The sequence below is a fragment of the Sinocyclocheilus grahami genome, unplaced genomic scaffold, assembly GCF_001515645.1.
Source record: "Sinocyclocheilus grahami isolate Dianchi unplaced genomic scaffold, SAMN03320097.WGS_v1.1 scaffold338.1, whole genome shotgun sequence".
Taxonomy (NCBI): Eukaryota; Metazoa; Chordata; class Actinopteri; order Cypriniformes; family Cyprinidae; genus Sinocyclocheilus; species Sinocyclocheilus grahami.
The window spans coordinates 670,934-689,751 of record NW_015505517.1 but is presented as its reverse complement, the minus strand read 5'-3'; the positions used below and the strand labels follow the sequence as shown (position 1 = coordinate 689,751).

At 39.0% G+C, this 18,818-nt stretch overlaps 1 protein-coding gene across 4 annotated transcripts in view; it reads left to right on the top strand.

Moving 5' to 3' along the window:
• Positions 1-9,873: 9,873 nt before the first annotated feature.
• Positions 9,874-18,818, top strand: part of actn1 (actinin, alpha 1) — a 42,655-nt gene continuing 33,710 nt past the window's right edge. For all 4 annotated transcript variants that reach the window (XM_016295604.1, XM_016295605.1, XM_016295603.1 and 1 more), the window contains exons 1-2: positions 9,874-10,097; positions 10,403-10,559. In XM_016295604.1, coding sequence (XP_016151090.1) covers positions 10,434-10,559 — 126 coding nt within the window. In that variant the 5' untranslated portion in view covers positions 9,874-10,097; positions 10,403-10,433. The remainder of the gene's footprint in view (positions 10,098-10,402; positions 10,560-18,818) is intronic.

Genomic DNA, 18,818 nt, shown 5'->3' with positions numbered 1-18,818 from the left:
GGGGGGGGGGGGGGGGGGGGGGGGGGGGGTGTTTCCATGGTAACCTCATTGAGCAGCAGCTCAATGAGAGTTGTGCATTAAAGTTCTGTTCCAGTGTTTCCATAGAAACCCTCTTGTTATGTCCCTTTTTCCTCATCGTCTGCCATTCTAATCATAGATATGTATAGGTAGATGCCCTATTAGCATCTGTTTCTATGAGCCGCTATACGTAAACGGTATATGAAAGTTGCCTGTCTGCAACTCTAGTTATACGCATGTATGAATATCTATATCTGTAGGAGACTTCAGCAGATGATTTTGCTAAAATAACCAAATACAACAAGATGAAGCCATTAGCTAACGCAACATTTAACAGGCACTACAGTTTAAAAAACTGTAATATTGCGTTAAAGGGGTCATATGATGCCATTCCAAGTTTTCCTTTCTCTTTGGTGTGTTAAACGCACTAGATAGCTGGCCAATCAGAGCACACCTTGCTTTTCAGATCGATTAGCTTTGTAAAAATCAACGCGTTTCAGAAAGGCAGGGCATAGAGGAGAAACAATAATGTACAGTATGTGGAAAATTATGTTTTTTTTTACCTTAAACCGCATAAACACATTTCATTACACCAAATACACAAAATAATGTTATTTTTTAGCAACGTCATGTGACCCCTTTAATACACATTAAAAACAAAAAACAACACATTCTTACCTGCAAAAGTTTATCCTATTTCTTAATGAATTTAAATTTCGGGGGGTTTTACAGCCAGAGGCTGCACAATGGTATGCTTTCTTTTTTTTATTGTGAGTGACGACACATTAGCCCCTTTCACACAGTAATACCAGTAAATTGTCGTAAAATTATCGTAATGACTTTACCGGTATACAGTTTTGGGTAAGTTACTCTAAAAAGCAATTGATTACTAGTTACTAATTACATCTTCAACAGTGTAATTAGATTACTGTACAAATTAGACATGAAACGGTTCTTTTAATTCTTTCAAATAAATAAGAGATAACTACATAAATAATTCTGGTCACACTTTACAGTAAATTAGGGTCCAATTTTCACTATTATCTAACTATTAACTATGACTTTTGCCTCAATATAGTCCTAATTAGAGCTTATTAATACTTAGTAAAGTAGTTGTTAATTTTAAGAATTGGGTAGGATTAAGGATTTAGAATGTCTTGCAGAATAAGACATTAATATGTAACGAATCAGCTCATGGGAAATATGAATAATTAACCACAACTAGTTATAATTAATTATGAATATTTTAGATCCGCTGTAGATATTTAGCTGACCTCTCAGGGTCAACTGTCTTGTCAATTCTAAGAACGTTAATTTCCTGGTTAAGGGAAATAACTTTCTTACTGTACAATTCTACAAAGCTTGTAGCGTATAACATGCATAAAACACCATACATTACAACAGACAATATACAAGAACAGTAATGGTATACACAATGACCTGAAGGATATGTGTATTCAATCAAAGAAAGGTTTTCCTATGAATTAATTAGAGAACAGTCCATTTCTCTGGGAATTATGTGTCTTTCCTATGAGGAAAATGAGGAAATTTCTCTGCCCGCATTCCTTTAGGCAATAAAACCAGTGATATCAGCATTGGTTGCCATGGAACCAGAGGCCTGTTCTGCCTTTCTGAGGTGTTAGGTGCATTTCGGGGGAAGGATCCATAGACCCTCGTAATTGGCCCTTTGGTTAGGTGAGGGGGCGTTAGATATTATTTGTTAAATATAACAAAAAGTTGTGTGTCTGATTGGTCCAAATGCTACAAATATGTGTTTTTTAAGTAATAATAAACAGCCAATATCCCAGTAATATTCATGCTAATAACCAACTAGTTAATAGTGAGAATTGGACACTAAAGTGTTACCAATATTCTTGGTAAATAGAAAAAAAAGAATGACATCGCCGGAGTAAATGCATCATCTGCATCAGAATGTTATGAACAACGGCTCTGGATTGGCCCCATAGACTGTATAAAAACATTGGCCCAGAGTAGATGTCTTATGTCAGCGTGTTCTGAACTTGTATGTGCTCATACCAGTAACCTCGTTCTGCGTTCACACAGAGGACATTACCAGTTAAAACTGCTCATACTGGTAAATTGCCGGAACGAATTTACCGTTTTTTTTTTTTTAAAAGGTCCTGTTCACACATGATCTCTTAACGGTAATTTACCAGTAAAGTCTGTATGTGTGAAAGGGGCTATTGACCGTTCCAAGATGGCGGACGTGTGGACGTGTCTGGAGCAGTCGAATGTGGAATCTATCTTTACATATCTATGATTCTAATCATCATCAAACATTTCTGTGAGTGTTCTAGGATATTCCGATGTGAGAATCGTCACCATGGTGATGCATCGGTATCTGCTCTCCATCTGTCTAATGGAACAGCTTGAAGGGCCAAGGGAAAGATTAATGAGAGCATATATGATAATGTTGTAGGTCAATGCAGGACTTGTTGTCTTAAACTCTTTCTCTACAGTCGATTGATTGCTAGTCCCTAGCAAATTCTATTAAATCGGGTGTTTTAAAGGGATAGTTCACCAAAAATTTAATTGGATGTTTTATCTGCTTACCCCCAGGGCATCCAAGATGTAGGTGACTTTGTTTCTTCAGTAGAACACAAACGAAGATTTTTAACTCAAACCGTTGCAGTCTGTCAGTCTTATAATGCAAGTGAATGGGAATCAAGGCTTTGAGAGTAAAAAAAACATACACAAACAAAACCAAATTAAACCCTGCGGCTCGTGACGATACATTGTTGTGTAAAGACATGAAACGATCGGTCTGTGCAAGAAACTGAACAGTATTTATATAGTTTTTTACCTCTGATGCACTGCCATGTCTAAACTGAGGTCAACACTAAAGTGAGATTCAAAATTGCAGGGAGAGTTTATACTCAAAGGACACTAAATTTACCCATAAGTCATTGCTCACTACCTCAGTACTGCACAAAGTTTGGCATCTGGTTTACAGCAATTTTTGCATGCAGCTTAATTAACCTCAAATGAAGTTATTGTGTACTATAATATGTGACTTTGCTAACCAGTAAGAAAAGTGTGCATATTGTAAGATAACTAAATAATATTTATTTTCATATAGCCCTCATAGAAATTATTAATATTAGTGATTTATATTAATATTTATATTAATTTAAATACATATAGTATCCTATCTACATTCTTAAAAATAAAGGTGCTTAAAAGGCACCTTAAAAGCTTAAAATACCTGCTTTCTATCTATCCATCCATCCATCTTAGATTTGTTCTGAAATAAATCAATTCGGAGGGATGGATTAACTGATAAAAAGTGACAGACTTTTTTTTGTTACATGGGTTACATGGTTAAATGCTGTTCTTTTTAACTTTCAGTTCATAGATAAATCCTTTAAAATGTTTCCACGGGAAAATTCAGGTTTGTCATCACAGGAATAATTGCATTTTAAAATATAGAAAACAATTGTTTTAATTTCTAAAAATATTTCACAATATTAATGATTTTACTGTAGGTTATTTTTAATCAAATAAATGCATCCTTGGTGAGGGTAGTGTGTGTGTGTGTGTGTGTGTGTTTGTGTGTGTGTGTGTGAGCGAGAGAGAGAGAGGCATATGATGTCATCATTGTCAGCCCCTAATCTGTGACTCAGGTGTTGTCTGTTTGATGACATTGCAGACCAATCAAATAATAAATAAAATTAACAAACTAATTGTGTCAGATAAAGTTGAAATCTTACAGACATCCCCTGATTGTTTTGCAAAGAGCAGTGAACCCTTTGTTGGAGCCCTGTGAATCAAAATGTAGTTATTGAGTTTGACACAAAACAACTGCAGAAAAGTTCCTGTGGCTGATGCTGAACAGATTCAATTGACGCCATTCAGAGAATTCACAGAATCACTGTAGTTTTTGTTTAATGAAAGCCTGCGGATGAGGAACAGGTCTCCCTTTAGGAAATGAACTACAGCTTTTCCACTCCCCACACTGCTCATTGCCTCGATGAAAAGTTCAGGGCAGCCATAAATGGAATCATCTCTCTGTTGTTGAACACGATAAGGAAACTCCACCCAATGGTAAGCGCAGTACTGGAATTGCTGATTGACAGTTGTTTGGCTGATGTCATTCATGAGTACGGTTACTAAGACACACCCTCTCATATCTCATGTAGAAGTGTGATTTGTCCTCACATGACGCCTCCTTTAAAGTGAATCATCTCTAGAATTGCGTTCTGTTCCTCTAAATTTACAACACAGGCCAGTTTTACTCACCTGTGAAATCAAGGGTTCATGCATACAAGGCTTGACATCTTGTGCATTATTAACAACTACTGTGATGATGATTATGAATTCTCTAGGTAAGAGCAATAATTCAGAAAGATAATGTATTTTAAATAACTGTTTAATTTTAAATGTATCACCATGTTTTATATAGTCAGAATACAGATAAAATAAAATCAAATGATAAAATAAAATCAAATACCCCAAAAATCAATTGCTTGGAGACAATATTTATGACAATAAAAGGACAATAAAAGACACATTTTCTTTCTGCTTATGTGGCATATATGCCATTTAATAATTTGCATTGTTTAAAAAAATGATCAATTAGTTATTATTATTGATTTAATTTATCGGACATTTATAAAGAGATACTAAAGTAAATATAATTTTGTGTGTGGGAGGGTGAGGCGACAGAAGGATGATGATGTTTTTGCTCAGCTGTCAGCACCCGATTGTGTTTTGGTTTCTCTATCCTGTACCATTGTTCATCTTCTCAGTCTGTCTGAATAAGCTGTAACACACTCTGTTTTCAACAGGAAATGAATGATTTGTACCCTCATGCCTTGTTAAAGTCCTTGTAATCATGAGGGGGTTGGTTATTCTTATACTTTTAAATCAAATAGGCTATTCAAAACTGAGATAATATTTCACAGGGTTTGCCTTCATCCAGGCAGTCAGCATCTTATCAGGAACATTGTGACAACAGCTCTAGATACTGTTGAGTTTCACACTCAAGGGGGGCAGGGGGTGGTAGTGCCAGTTTGTGCCGGATTATAGCCAGAATGCTTTCAAACTGCTCCAGAGATCATCCATATGAACAGTCACCCTCCATAACATGGTCTACCTGTTGTGCTTCATTAATGTTTCACGTCAGAAGAAAATAAGAATAAGTTGTGTGCTAGTGTGAAAATGAAGAAAATAGAAAGTTTGACTTTCTAAAGTGTTTAATTGTGTGTGTGAGAGAGTGAGGGAGTGTTTGTGTGATCCATGTTGGAGCTATGCATGTAAATTAGACATTCTGTTGTGAAATATCTCGCAATGTGTGTGTGTGTGTGTATGTGTGTGTGTCTGGTGGAAATTGAAATTTTGAAATGGGCTCTTTGAATTTAGGAGGTAGCCCACTGTAGTGGATTATAGAGTTTGTTTTGGTCATTTAACAGACATCATTTCTCTCTCTAGTAGAGAAAAGTGTGACTGGATTTAGTAAAATGATTCAATAAACTGTGCTCCTGCCTGTCTACACACACTCTACGCAGTTTTGTTGATGCTGGTGTTGATAATGTCAGCGGTTATGTAGATGTTTAGATGACATATGAATCATTTGAATAATTTCTGAGTAGATAAATAGCTGAATGTTGAGCTCCAGTGTAAACATTTATCTGACTAATCCCAAAGTCAATCTTCATGATCTTTAAAGCAGATTCACTAGATCTTTTGAGTACCAAGGACTGCAAAAAGACTATATTTTCAAAATGCCATTTAATGCTAAATGAGGCATCCAAACACTTTGACATTTGAACCACTTACCATCTTTATGTGTGTGGCATGTTTTTAAAGCAGCACTATGTAACTTTTTCTATGTTCACAATTTGCAAAATGTATATAATGAGTGAGTACATCATGAATTCATCTTCCAAACCCGCGTTTTTGTCTTATTCCGAATCACTACGGTACACTTATAAGTACTTATATTTGGACTATTGTAGCCTGGTCGGGTCGCCACCGCTGCGGAGTAACACAAACCTGCGTGAATCGCCATAGACATAAACTTAGAGAAGTAGCTTCGGTTGGAATGTTCTTCCGCGGGATGTGTGCAGTTCTATTTATTAACCACTAGAGCGCCAAAAGTTACATAGTGCTGCTTTAAGGCTTTATTTTTGTGTGAAAGTGCTAGTCAACGTTTACAATTATTATTACCATGTTTAAATAACTGCATTCTATTTGAATATATTGTAAAAAGTTGTTTATTACTATGATGACAAAGATGAATTTTCAGCAGCCATTACTCCAGTCCTCACTGTCACGTGATCCTTCAGAAATCATTCTCATATATGAGATACATTTTATGTATTTAAATATTGAGGGATAGCCTATTATTGTGAAACACTGCTTGGTTAAAACTCCAAAAGAAACAGGAACAAGAAATGATTTGCTCCTTTAAATTGCTTCAGGAGAAAGTGTTTCCTGTTTACATACTCCTAGGTCAAAAGTTCCCAAGTTTGGTGATCTGAATTCCGCAAACTGACAAAGCAGATACACTGGTGCTGTTTTAAATCGTCTGAGAACGTTAAAGATCTAATACAGGCATGCTGAATAGCTTTACGGTCGTTTCCTGGGTACATTTCTGTTTATTCATATGCCAACCAGAAAAAAACTTAACGTGTGAGCGAAATATAATGGAGGCGAACACATAAATAAGTTTGTCATAAGTTGAACAAATGTTTCATTTAAGTTGGCGAGAATTGTACTGCTTTGATTAAGAAGCAGCGTTGAGTTGAGAATAAGATCTCACTGTCTGTGCGCCTAACCCGTGACGTCACTTTCCCAAACATTCGCCGCTTGGAAGTTTGTCCATATATGGAAGAGCGCTCCAGACTACAGTGTGGGTGCGTACAGCACGAGTGTGCTTCTGACCTAGTCGTACTTTTAGGGATACAATTGCTGAAGAATGTTCCTAGAATTTTGCTAAATCAGATGAATCGTTCTTTTAGGTCCTCAAATGGAGACTCAAACAGAGACAAGCAAAGCAAAACCGACAGACAGATATGTTATGCAATTTAATATTATGAAAATAGTTTTCTTTTGGGTTAAGGTTAGTTTGTAATAGTCAGAACTATCTTTATGTGAAAACAATATAAATCTACGGTAAAGCGCTATATAAATGATGAAGGTGTGAGTGCCAGAGAGGGACAGCCTCTGTGGTTGTTTAGCCTCTGCAGAGGGGAACTTCTGTTCATCAGGAGGGGGCTTTACCCTACATGGCAGAGGCATTCAGTCCCACACAACAGCCTTCTTCGGAATGCTGGGAGGATGGAGGCAGGACTTTGATGTGATGTAATGGTGTGAAGTTTGACAGCTCTGACAAAAGTGACAGGATCAGGGTGCTTTATTGTTATACATTTTTATAGATTATTATTATTGTTATAGATGAGCCCTCTTGCTGCAGCATGGATCAACCTGCTGGTTCGTCTGGCCGGAGGAGAACTGGCCCCCCGACTGAGCCTGGTTTCTCCCAAGGTTTTTTTCTCCATTCTGTCACCGATGGAGTTTTGGTTCCTTGCCGCTTTCGCCTCTGGCTTGCTTAGTTGGGGACACTTAATTCCCAGCGATATCGAGGACTTGATTGCACAGATACTATTTAAACTGAACTGAGCTGGACAATGACATCACTGAATTCAATGATGAACTGCCTTTAACTGAAAATTGAGTGTTTACTATTGTTCTTTTGCATTGACACACTATTTTCCTATCTTGCTACTGTAAAGCTGCTTTGACACAATCTGTATTGTTAAAAGCGCTATATAAATAAAGGTGACTTGACTTGACTATTGCAATACAATGCATACATGTTATTGTATAATGTACAACACAGTATATTGTAAAGTACAGTATAAAAAAAATACAAAAAGTAAAAACAAAAGATCACAGCTCAAGATTTATTGTCATATATACTGAAATTCTTGGACGCTTAAAACCTGACAGGATAACACATTTTTTCATTAGTATAGACAGACGGATGGCTGCACATATAACAATGTATATAATACAATAAATAAATAGAATAACATTAATAAACAACATTATATATATACAATTTAAGAGATATAAATGTAAAAGTTAGTGCAAAAGTAACAGCATAATTAGAGACAAAACAAGAGTTCAAGATTGCAGAATAAGCATGTGAAGTGTCAATATGCATATGTTTTAATGTATGCAATACAGTTGGGTGAGTAGTGACAAGTCAGTAAGATGATCCAGGCTGTACATCACAGAAATGAACTGCTGACCCTTGTTCAGCTGATGCAGAGCATCAAATACTCACAAGGTGAACATCTGTTTGCGTCAGATCACGCAATGGCTGTTCAAACATGCCCTGAATAAACAGAACTAATCATTTCAATCCTGTTCCAGAAATAACCACAAGGATTCAAGAGAGGAAATCTCATAATCTTAAACTTCACAGCCTTTCTTCCCCTGGTTAGAAGTGATGAATATGAGGGATATCCCATGCCAGTGCAGGCAGACTTCTTTATGGAAGAGGTCTGACCACATATGGCCTTGATCTGAAGCAGCGGCAGCTTTCACTTTCAGTCTTTTATCTATTCCCATAATTTATAATGGTGTGAAAGTTTCATATGTTTATTACCCTGCTGGCAAATTCCAGCTTAAGATGGTAGCTGTGTTTTGGAATACATTTTTAGCTGGTGCAAGCCGGTCATTATTTGGTGATCAAGCTACCATGTTCCAATAACCAGCTTGACAACCACAAACTGGTATGACAAACTGGTAGATAATCTGTTGCTAGTCCAAGGTGGTCTAGTTAATGAGCAGTTGGACAAGCAGAAACCTGCTTAATACTGATTTTCTAGCAGGGATACTAGTAATTAACATACTGATGTGAGATTTCTTTGGATGTTGTATCCAGGGGCGTCTGAGTTTATATTTAATGTGAATTTAACATTGAAAGTTAATGTGAATAAAAACATTGGAAGTTAGGCTACTAATCATAACACTTTCATTGTACAAAAAGAGAGCAAAGAACATACATTATCAAAGAACATTTTCACTGACAGTCTAGTTCAAGCACTCTCAAAAACTCCCATTAAAATCACTGAAGCGGTTTACACTATGAAAGTAATATCTTACAGATCAGTACACACATTTGCACTTTGTTGTTTCTGACTAGAGAATTCGCCAGAAAGAGGTATTCAGTCAGCGAGCAAGTGAAGAAAACACCGGCATTTTAGCGATGACTCATCTGAACACCTCTGATTGGTCATTGCATTCATAAGCTCAACAGCATGGTGTGTGATTGGTTATAATCCGCAGCGCTGTAAAAACGCGTCTGTCTCTGGCTCAGCGCCAGCCAGCGAACGCACATTTAAATTTAGCAGCTGATGATGTGACGCACTGAACGTTCTAATCACGCCGGTGTGTCACTTTGAATGGGCATGACGCCTCTGGTTGTATCCCCCACAACTTTCCACCACCCTAAAAGAAGAACATGAGCGCTGTTACCTGAGACACGGTGAGATAAAACAACTTAGGGTGTGGTCATCTGGAGGGCAGTGAGAAAACATTAAAGGATTATTTTATAAGACCAAGACTTAAAATACAATTATTTAAAAAAATCATTAAATAAATTAATGCAAACATAAATTCCTTCTGCAATTAATTCAAGTGGCACAAATATCCCTGAAAGCTTTTCCATTACCTACGTCCATGCAGACAACCTACACCAAACCTATTAAAGGACAGCGATATTAGCCAATCACCTCGGAGCTTTTTCTAGTGGGCGGGTTTGCGCACCAGCCAATCAGGCGCCCTGCGTCGTCCTTTTTCTTTTTTTCCGTTACTGTGAAGTTTTTGCTGCCGATGCTCGTGCTGGCGGTTCTGCCTACTCGCCAGTCTGGATAGCGGCCGTGAAAAAAACGGACAGAACGAGAAAGACAAGGAGACACGGACTTTGGGGAGAGTGAACGGGGCAGGGGAAAACGAGGCAGCGGCGTTAGTTTAGTGCCCATCGTTTTAAGTGCTCACGTGTTTACTGCAGCGCTCTGTGGGAGAGAGAGAGAGAGAGACCGGAGGACCGGAGAGAGACGGGAACAGCAGCTCAGAATGGATCACCACCATCAACAACATCATGATCACTATGACGGAGGAGAGAACGACTATAGGCAGCAGGAAGATGACTGGGACCGGGATCTGCTGCTTGACCCCGCCTGGGAGAAACAACAGCGAAAGGTAACGTTACGCTCTATAATCTCTCCACACCAACGGTGCAAAGGGAACTTGCAAAGCAGAAGAAGAAAAAAAACATATTGAAATATGGATATTTAATTATGGGCTGCCTGTGAAATAGGCTTTGCACTAAGAGAGAGAGAGACCGGAGGACCGGAGAGAGACGGGAACAGCAGCTCAGAATGGATCACCACCATCAACAACATCATGATCACTATGACGGAGGAGAGAACGACTATAGGCAGCAGGAAGATGACTGGGACCGGGATCTGCTGCTTGACCCCGCCTGGGAGAAACAACAGCGAAAGGTAACGTTACGCTCTATAATCTCTCCACACCAACGGTGCAAAGGGAACTTGCAAAGCAGAAGAAGAAAAAAACATATTGAAATATGGATATTTAATTATGGGCTGCCTGTGAAATAGGCTTTGCACTGCGACACATACATGCATTTATTTATATTGTGTGCAACGTTATAATATTTGTTTCCCTTAAAACATGCGAGTACATAAAATCAAAAGTCTATAAATTGTACGTATTCCTAAAGCATCAGCTTTCATTATAAGAAACTTAAGGAACATCTGTTGCGGGATTGCGCATGTTCCTATTCACCCCTCCGTCTGTCCATTCATTTGAGCGTTGTGACGGCCCGCCCCCAGTCAAACGATCCGTTACCCTGATCACCGGACACCGTGCGCCCACCTATTCTCCTCACCGCGCGCAACAGATGTCAGCGACAGCAGCCCTTGCTCTGTGGATGCGGCTCATATGATCCGCTGCGCTCGCAGAAAGCACGAGCTCACTTTATTGACGGTCACGGCACGCAGACCCTGTTTGCCCCTTAAACGTGTGACCCATGTAGACTTGAGAATCATTCTGGTTCCATTTCCCCAACGGTTCTTTAGTACTTTTGAGGAAGCATCTTCTGAAAGAAAATTTACTGTCCTCTGTTGCCAAATGATGATGTAACGCCTGATTACAACAGAACAGATATAACAAATAGCAAACAACTGTAATAAAATGTTGTTCTGTTTACGCTTTTCCAAATACAACAGAACATAAAATATGTATTTTAACTACACGCTGTCATGTGAATAACTAGCCAGTAACTACATGGACTAAGTCTCACAAGTACAGCATAAAGCAAATCTGGATTAATTTCGCATTCGCAAGTAATAATTTGTGGTTCACAAAGTGATTCAGATTAATTTAGGCACCTCTTATAATGATTCAGAATTCTTTTTGACTCATCAAAATGATTTGTTCATAGGAGTTGTTTTCTTGAGAAACGTACCTCGATGATTCACTTCAAAGGAACCGGTTCATAAGAGTCATCCGCTCGGGAATTGCACCATACAGATTGATTCCCAGTAGCGGTGTTGCGGTGAACAGTAGTTGCTAGAAAACACTGTCAGAGTATTTTAGTACGGTGTTCAGTGCTCATCAGCAGTGGAATGTAACGTTAACAGAACCAAACGTAATGAAAACCGCTCGGTTCCGGTATGTTTAACGGTCCTGATTAAGAACCGGTTCTCGGTTGCCAACTCTAGGCCCATGCCAGCTCCGTTAACGCATTCCGGTAGACCGTTAGTTGAGGGAGGGGGTGTTTATAAAAATGTCTCGGATGTAATTTTTTGCACAGAAGTCTAAAAAACTATTTGAAATATGAGTGAAACATTTGTCGCTCGCACACTCTATTCCTCCCACTTGGAAAACGGGGAGGAAAAAAGAACGAGTGCTGGAATCTGCTGCGGTTTGGGCTGGGCTTGTCAGGGAGCGAGTCTGCCCAAAAATGGTAATAACAGACCCCGTACGCGGCTGCTGGAAAACTTTCCCGCGTTTCTTTTTTTTTCCTTCCTCGAAAGCTTGTGGACTCCTGAATGATGTCATCAGCTACCGTCGGGAAAGACTCATGCTCAGGTATGCAGCAGAGTCCTGCACTTCAGACCATAAACCCGTGACAAAACCATGTGTCAAGAGTTTTCCACCAGACCAGACATGTTCAGTCTTACTTAACTGAGTGTTAAGTGAGGAAATTAAACCCCTTAAGAAGTTTTGCATCAGTAGCCCAATGCAGGATCATCATATTTTGAATTTAAGACACATTAACGTTATGTATGTCATGCTATATGTATATGTGTGTGTGTTGGGTAAAATCTAAATGAGAGACACACAACTAGAAAAGGCCCTGAGGTGTTTTTTTCCCTGTCTGGGTAGATAGGCACTACATTGTGATAGAGCATCATTTCCGACACTGTTCTTTAACGACAAACACACACATGTTTGCTCCATACTGCCTATTAAACACCCTCTGTGACTTTAATGATGCGTGTGTGTGTGTGTCAGACAAATTGGATATTGTTCTGCATTCTGACAGGGCTGAAAGGTCAGTAGAGAAGTGAAGTCTGTTCTGCAAACTCACACACGCACAACACACACTGCAGGTATAGAGTGCAGCCCTGACCCCCATAAAAGACATATGGACTAAGTCAAATCTGGAGTAGATTTGAGCTGAGAAAGTGAATGTGTGTGAGAATCCATCTGATTGGCTGCAGTTTGTGTTTATGCATGAAAGTATTTCAGCAAGTTCAGACTGGACAAATAGAATCAGAAACACACATTTTCCTGTCTAATAACATCTGTGAGAATTTGTCTGCAATTTGAGAAAAAAAGCCCCTCGGGCCAGACAGGTGTGAGGTGATTCAGCTTAAAACTGCAGCAAGACCTTATGAACTCTCTCTCCTTTTTGCCTGTCCCCATCTGTGAGGTCAGATTTTCATTGTTTTTGTACACGTGTCCCTTCCTGATGCTTTCTCAGCCAATCAGCAAAGGCCCATGGGGTCTTCAGTTACCACAGTTCATTTTGTAGAGCCACAAGACAGAGTTCTGTTAGGTTTCAGTGAATGTTCTGTTTTCATTTATGCTATACCTATCAAAAATCATTGGTCAGTCAAGTTTTTTTAAATGAATACTTTTATCAGCAAGCACTCCTTAAATTGAACAAAAGTGACAGTAAAGACTTTTACACTTTTAAACGTTCTATTCCTCAAAGAGTCCTGACACAAATGTTGCACTCTTTCTAAGAAATATTAATTTGAAATTGTAATATTTCACAATATAAATGTTTTATATAAAAAACAGCCTTGATAAGCATGAGAGATTTCTTTCAAAAAAGTAAAAAAAAAATCTTGATGCCAAACCTTTGAACTGTATTATATGTGGTCAGATTCTGTTCTCATTCATTCGTATAGAAACAAACTGCATTATAGTGGCACCAAACAGACAAAGTACCATTTAAAGGGTTGCATTCGCACCGAGAGTGTGTACTAAGAAGTGACGTAAGCCGGTCGACAGTTACGTCATTTGTGCGCGGCGTTCAACAACAGAAACAAAGAAGAACAACATTAACAACAGGAGGATGGAGGACGCTGTGATCGGAGCTGTGTTTTTGTTGTGTCTCGCGGGTTTCACAGTGGACATGGAAAGTCGACGTATACGTAAAGCGATTGAAAGAACGGAAAGGAGGACTAAGAATCTCCAACGACAACTGGCAGTGCTACATTTGCTACAAGTGCCTGCACTTCAGCGTCCGTCCATCTATCGCTGTTCTCCATACTTGTGAAATAAGTTGACATGCTTACAGTATGTTTACATGGCGTTTTAAATCATGGCGGGTGAGGGCGTTTTCATACGCGTTTGGCCAATCAGTGTCTACTTCCGTCACGATTAGTACCAGTTGTGCTGGTTAGACCCTGCTCCGGAGTAGGAGCTGATTTGGTTCTCGAAAAAGGCAGTCCGGTACTAAAATCGCTCCCAGTTCTGGTGGTGCGAACACGCCGAAAAGTGGGTAGTTCCACAATTAGTTCTGGTACTATGAAAAGGTTCCTGCGGTGCGAAAGGCCCTATAGATGCGTATCTCCTATTCATTCCACTATGGAAAAGTGAAGCCAAAGCATCTCAGTATGGCCGCTGCCATCTTGAGTAAATGACGTCATTTGGAGACAGAGTCTGCACAGTAGAGATTTATTTGGAGCCAGAGTCTGCGCAGTAGTGTCGTGAGGTGGAGCCGCGGTATCAAACTCCCACCCAAACGCCCGCAGACCCATCAACTATAAAGACACGCCCCATTTTTATAGCATAAAATTACTAGCTAAAATCAAGCTTATCACAAAAACGAACAATTGAACATATATCAGCGTGATAACTACTTTAAATGACCAAAACCATCTTTCGGAAAATTGTATTGGAAGTGTAATAATTTTTTTTATTTTGTCTCAAGTCCCATTCGTTTACATGGAGAGGGCGGGGTTTATGACGTGTACTGCAGCCAGCCACCAGGGGGCGATTAAAGAGCCTGCAGCTTCACTTTTCAGGATGTGTGAGGCACACCCGATTCAAACCCTCACAGTCCCAAAAGTTACTGCATTGGTTTAGTCAATGTTGTTTCATTCAATCAAGCAGATGCCATTTTTATTGGTGCTGCTAGTGGCACAGAAATATATAAAACTCTGCAACTTTAAGTAGAGTTTTCAGCAAAGCACATTTGAATGTGAAAATCTGATACTGCATTCAGATTTGCGACAATGTTCGACAGAAGTTTTACTGCAGGTATTTGCCACTACCATTTGAACGCATGAAAATGTTGATAAAAACAGACTAAAGTAGAGACTATTTTATAAACCTATTTGTATCATCATTTTCATACATTCAAATGCTAGTTGAACATTTAAACTGAAGTACTTTGAATTTCTAAATTGCTTGTTAAGTGTCCAGGGACCACAAGCAGCTCCGTACCAACTGTATCCTAACATCATAGTATTGAATTTCCTTTAGAAAATGTAAAAATACTGAAATTTGTCCTGCAGTACCATGCAGTGTGCAAACAGTTCTAGTGAGTTAAGTGTTTCCATACTGCAGTAGTTCAGTCTGCCTTGGGCAGGTTTTAAGTGGTTCTGTTTGCAGATCTTGATGCTCTGATAAGAAAAAATGTAGATCTTCAAAAACAGGAAACAGTTCAGCTCTAGTGAATCTGAATCAGTCACATATCATTGGGTTCTGAGATTTGTATCTATCTGATAATCTGCATTGTGTAGGGGTGCAACGGTTCTCGGTAAAAAATCGAACCGTACGGTTCTCCACACACGGTTCGGCATGCACTAGGACCATGGTTCAACTTAAATCTGACAATGCTTCTAATATGGTTTGTTAGAGTTCGGCTAATGCATGTTTCTGGTGATGGATACAAATTCTGGCTTCCCAATACATTACAACAAGAGTGATGAGAGAAAAAAAACAATACATGGACAAACCAGTCACTCTTTAATCAATGCGAGTGCTGTATGCTGGTATAACTGTCATTTATGCCGTCATCACGTGTTGATAGCGCAGGTGAGACCTGAACAGCACACGTTGCTATCTGTGTTTAAACTAAACTCATTTAAGCCTTGCCAGTTTAAATATTAAAGAGCCAGAAGACACGAACTTGCACGCGCAGTGAGAAGATCTGTGTGTGCACTCAACCGAAGCGCGTGAACCCGAGTCTCAGAACCAAGAGGCAACCTCCCCTTCTCTCTGGTGAAGCCAACAAGGAAGTGACTTAAACTGTAATTCATCGACTGGCCGCTAGAGGCTGGCTGCAAAGGGGAGTCAATCCCATAGACTACCCATGTTAAAATGCCCAACTTTACAGCAGAAAAAAACATGTTTACAGCCTGGTTCAAAAAATTATTTTGGTCTATATAATAGCTAATTTTGCCCTTCATGACAACTGTGAGAGGGGTGAATTTTTTTTATAACTCATCCGTTTAAATTATATTAAGCCTTAAATTCTGCGTAATTAAGGGCATGGCCACTTTAGTGACAGGTGGATTGCCGCTGCTGTCACCACCGTCGAGATAGGTGGGCGTGGCTTCAGCAACCTGCTCCCGCCTCTTTGCCCATTTTCGATTATCCGGGAGTGACGTACAGCCAAGATGGCGACGGCTGGCTCCGCCCACTTTTGAGCTTCAAAAACGCTCTACGGGTGACGTCACGGACACTACGTCCATGTTTTTATAGTCTATGCTCAGAACGCGCGCAAATATTAAGCTCTCTTTGAAGTATTGTGCTTGAATGGACAAATTCGCACAAAAATTATGTCAAAATGCCCGTTTTGGTGAGTATCCTAGCAGACTTAGGCTGCCTTCCAGTCTGTTTTTTTATGCCCTTCACTCGCAAACTTCCCTCCGTCTTGTTTACTCGGATGTACGTCATTGATTTTACGTTGCATGAGTGCCCACTTCTGGCGGAACCCTTGGAATGGGCTGAACTGGAACATTCTAAGCCCTTGATCACTTAGAATCAGCTATTTATTGTTTATATTTTTTGGTGTAACAATAGTTTGGTGCAGCATTCTATATGTATATAGGTATGTTTGGGCTGTTATAAATGTAAAAAAAATCATTTATATATTATAGAGTTGTTTGAGGTGGGGATAAATTAAACGCGATCTGCGATGACGTCACAATCGTGTTGCATTGTGGTCTATGGAGCGGCCTGAAGTGTGCATATGAAGCAGACTCGCTCCCTCGGTCAAAATCGAGGGGTTGAGGGTCTGTCCATATAAACTTCCCTCGTCCACTTCACAAGTGTAACTCACTTCAAAATGGCAGCGGGGATTCCCCCTAGGGGAAGTGCTTAGGGAAGTTTGCTAGTGCGTGTCTAAAAGTGGAGTGGAACGCAGCCATAGTCGGCTGAACAAACAGTATCAGTGCACTGGATCAGTGCGTTCTCTGAAAGTGACAGCACTTTCTTAAAGTTAATTAAACAGCAACAACAGGGAAATCTCTCACTGCTCTTGATTGAATAACTTTTGTAACTTTAATAAGGAATCATTTTTAATTTATGCAGTCAAATATGCAATGTAGTTTTACATTTGATTACTTTATTCAATTTCTGTACCTGTTAGACCTACCTAAAAAAACCTGAAAATCACTGTTTATTTTATTTGTATCTTTGCTCTATTGCATTTATTTGTGCTGTTGCTTGTAGTTAGATTATTTGTTCTTATGTTCTTTATTTTTATTTGACAATATACAGGTGCATCTCAATAAATTAGAATGTCGTGGAAAAGTTCATTTATTTCAGTAATTCAACTCAAATTGTGAAACTTGTGTATTAAATAAATTCAATGCACACAGACTGAAGTAGTTTAAGTCTTTGGTTCTTTTAATTGTGATGATTTTGGCTCACATTTAACAAAAACCCACCAATTCACTATCTCAACAAATTAGAATGCTTCATAAGACCAATAAAAAAAACAATTTTTAGTGAAAAATTTGAGTTGAATTACTGAAATAAATAAACTTTTCCACGACATTCTAATTTATTGAGATGCAACTGTAGTTTTTTCCCTAAACATAGCACATACCAAACCGTACCGAAACTGTGACTCTAAAACCGTGATACAAACCGAACCGTGAGTAAGTTGAACCGTTGCACCCCTAGCATTGTGTATTTTCTCGGTGTGTGTCTTCAGGGTAATAAAGAGTTAATGTAAGAGGGGAAAAACCTTTTCTGGCTTTTTCAGTATAAAGAATTAAACTAGGTCTACTTGTCGCAATCAATCCTCTGTTTTTCTCTGTCTCTCTCACTTGTTCTCTTTCTCTCTACCTCTATTAGAGGGGTAAGTTGAGTATCCCAGTGGGATACAGTGGCTGTTTTTAAGCCAGTCTGAGGTGAGTTCCCTGAAATCTGTCGCAGATCTCAGATCTAACAAGAATCTAAAATTATCTGTGAAGATACTGACATACACATTCCATCTCTACATCAATAACTTTTTTCCCATGTTTCTTTGCAGATTTTTAGGGAAAATCTGCCGCATTTCATGAAAGGTGGTATGAGTACTAAACTCTTAATAGTCGCAGAAAGCATAATCCAATTAGCCAAAATGTCTAATAAACCAACTCGCAAGTGGCAGGGTGTGTGTAAAACATTGTGAATGGCATCTGCTTCAATTACGTGGAGTTCTGCGGGCACAGATGCCATGTAAGCCTGCATATAACACGTGATATCCTTAGGCGTCATTGCATGCCTGATTTTTTTTACCACTTTTTGGAAAGCTGGCATTTTCAGTTCTTGAGCAGAAGCTCTAATTTAGCCAGTGTATTGCATCAAGTGATGATACAGCATTAGTATTTGATATTTTTAATGCTGTGCATTCAGTGCGGTTGTTACCAGTTGTAGAAACCGACAGCAACATTGTCACAGCTCTCTAAGGCCCAAAAATGGGAATCAAACCAACTGGCATGGTCAGTGCTTTTCTTTATTTTATTAGAATTTTTCAAGGAATCAAAGAATTAACGGAAGAAAAGAGAGAAAGTAAAATATCTGGAAATTGTTGTAAAGTATTTGAACTATTTGCATATATTATTGTATTGTAATACACTTTAATATACACCACAAAGTAAAAACACCTGAGTCAAAGTGAGACATTTTACTTTTTTGTAGATTGAAGTCTGAAAAGCTTTCAAAAGGCTTCCAGGAAGCTACTGTAGCGTCTGGAACACTCCAACACACAATATATATTT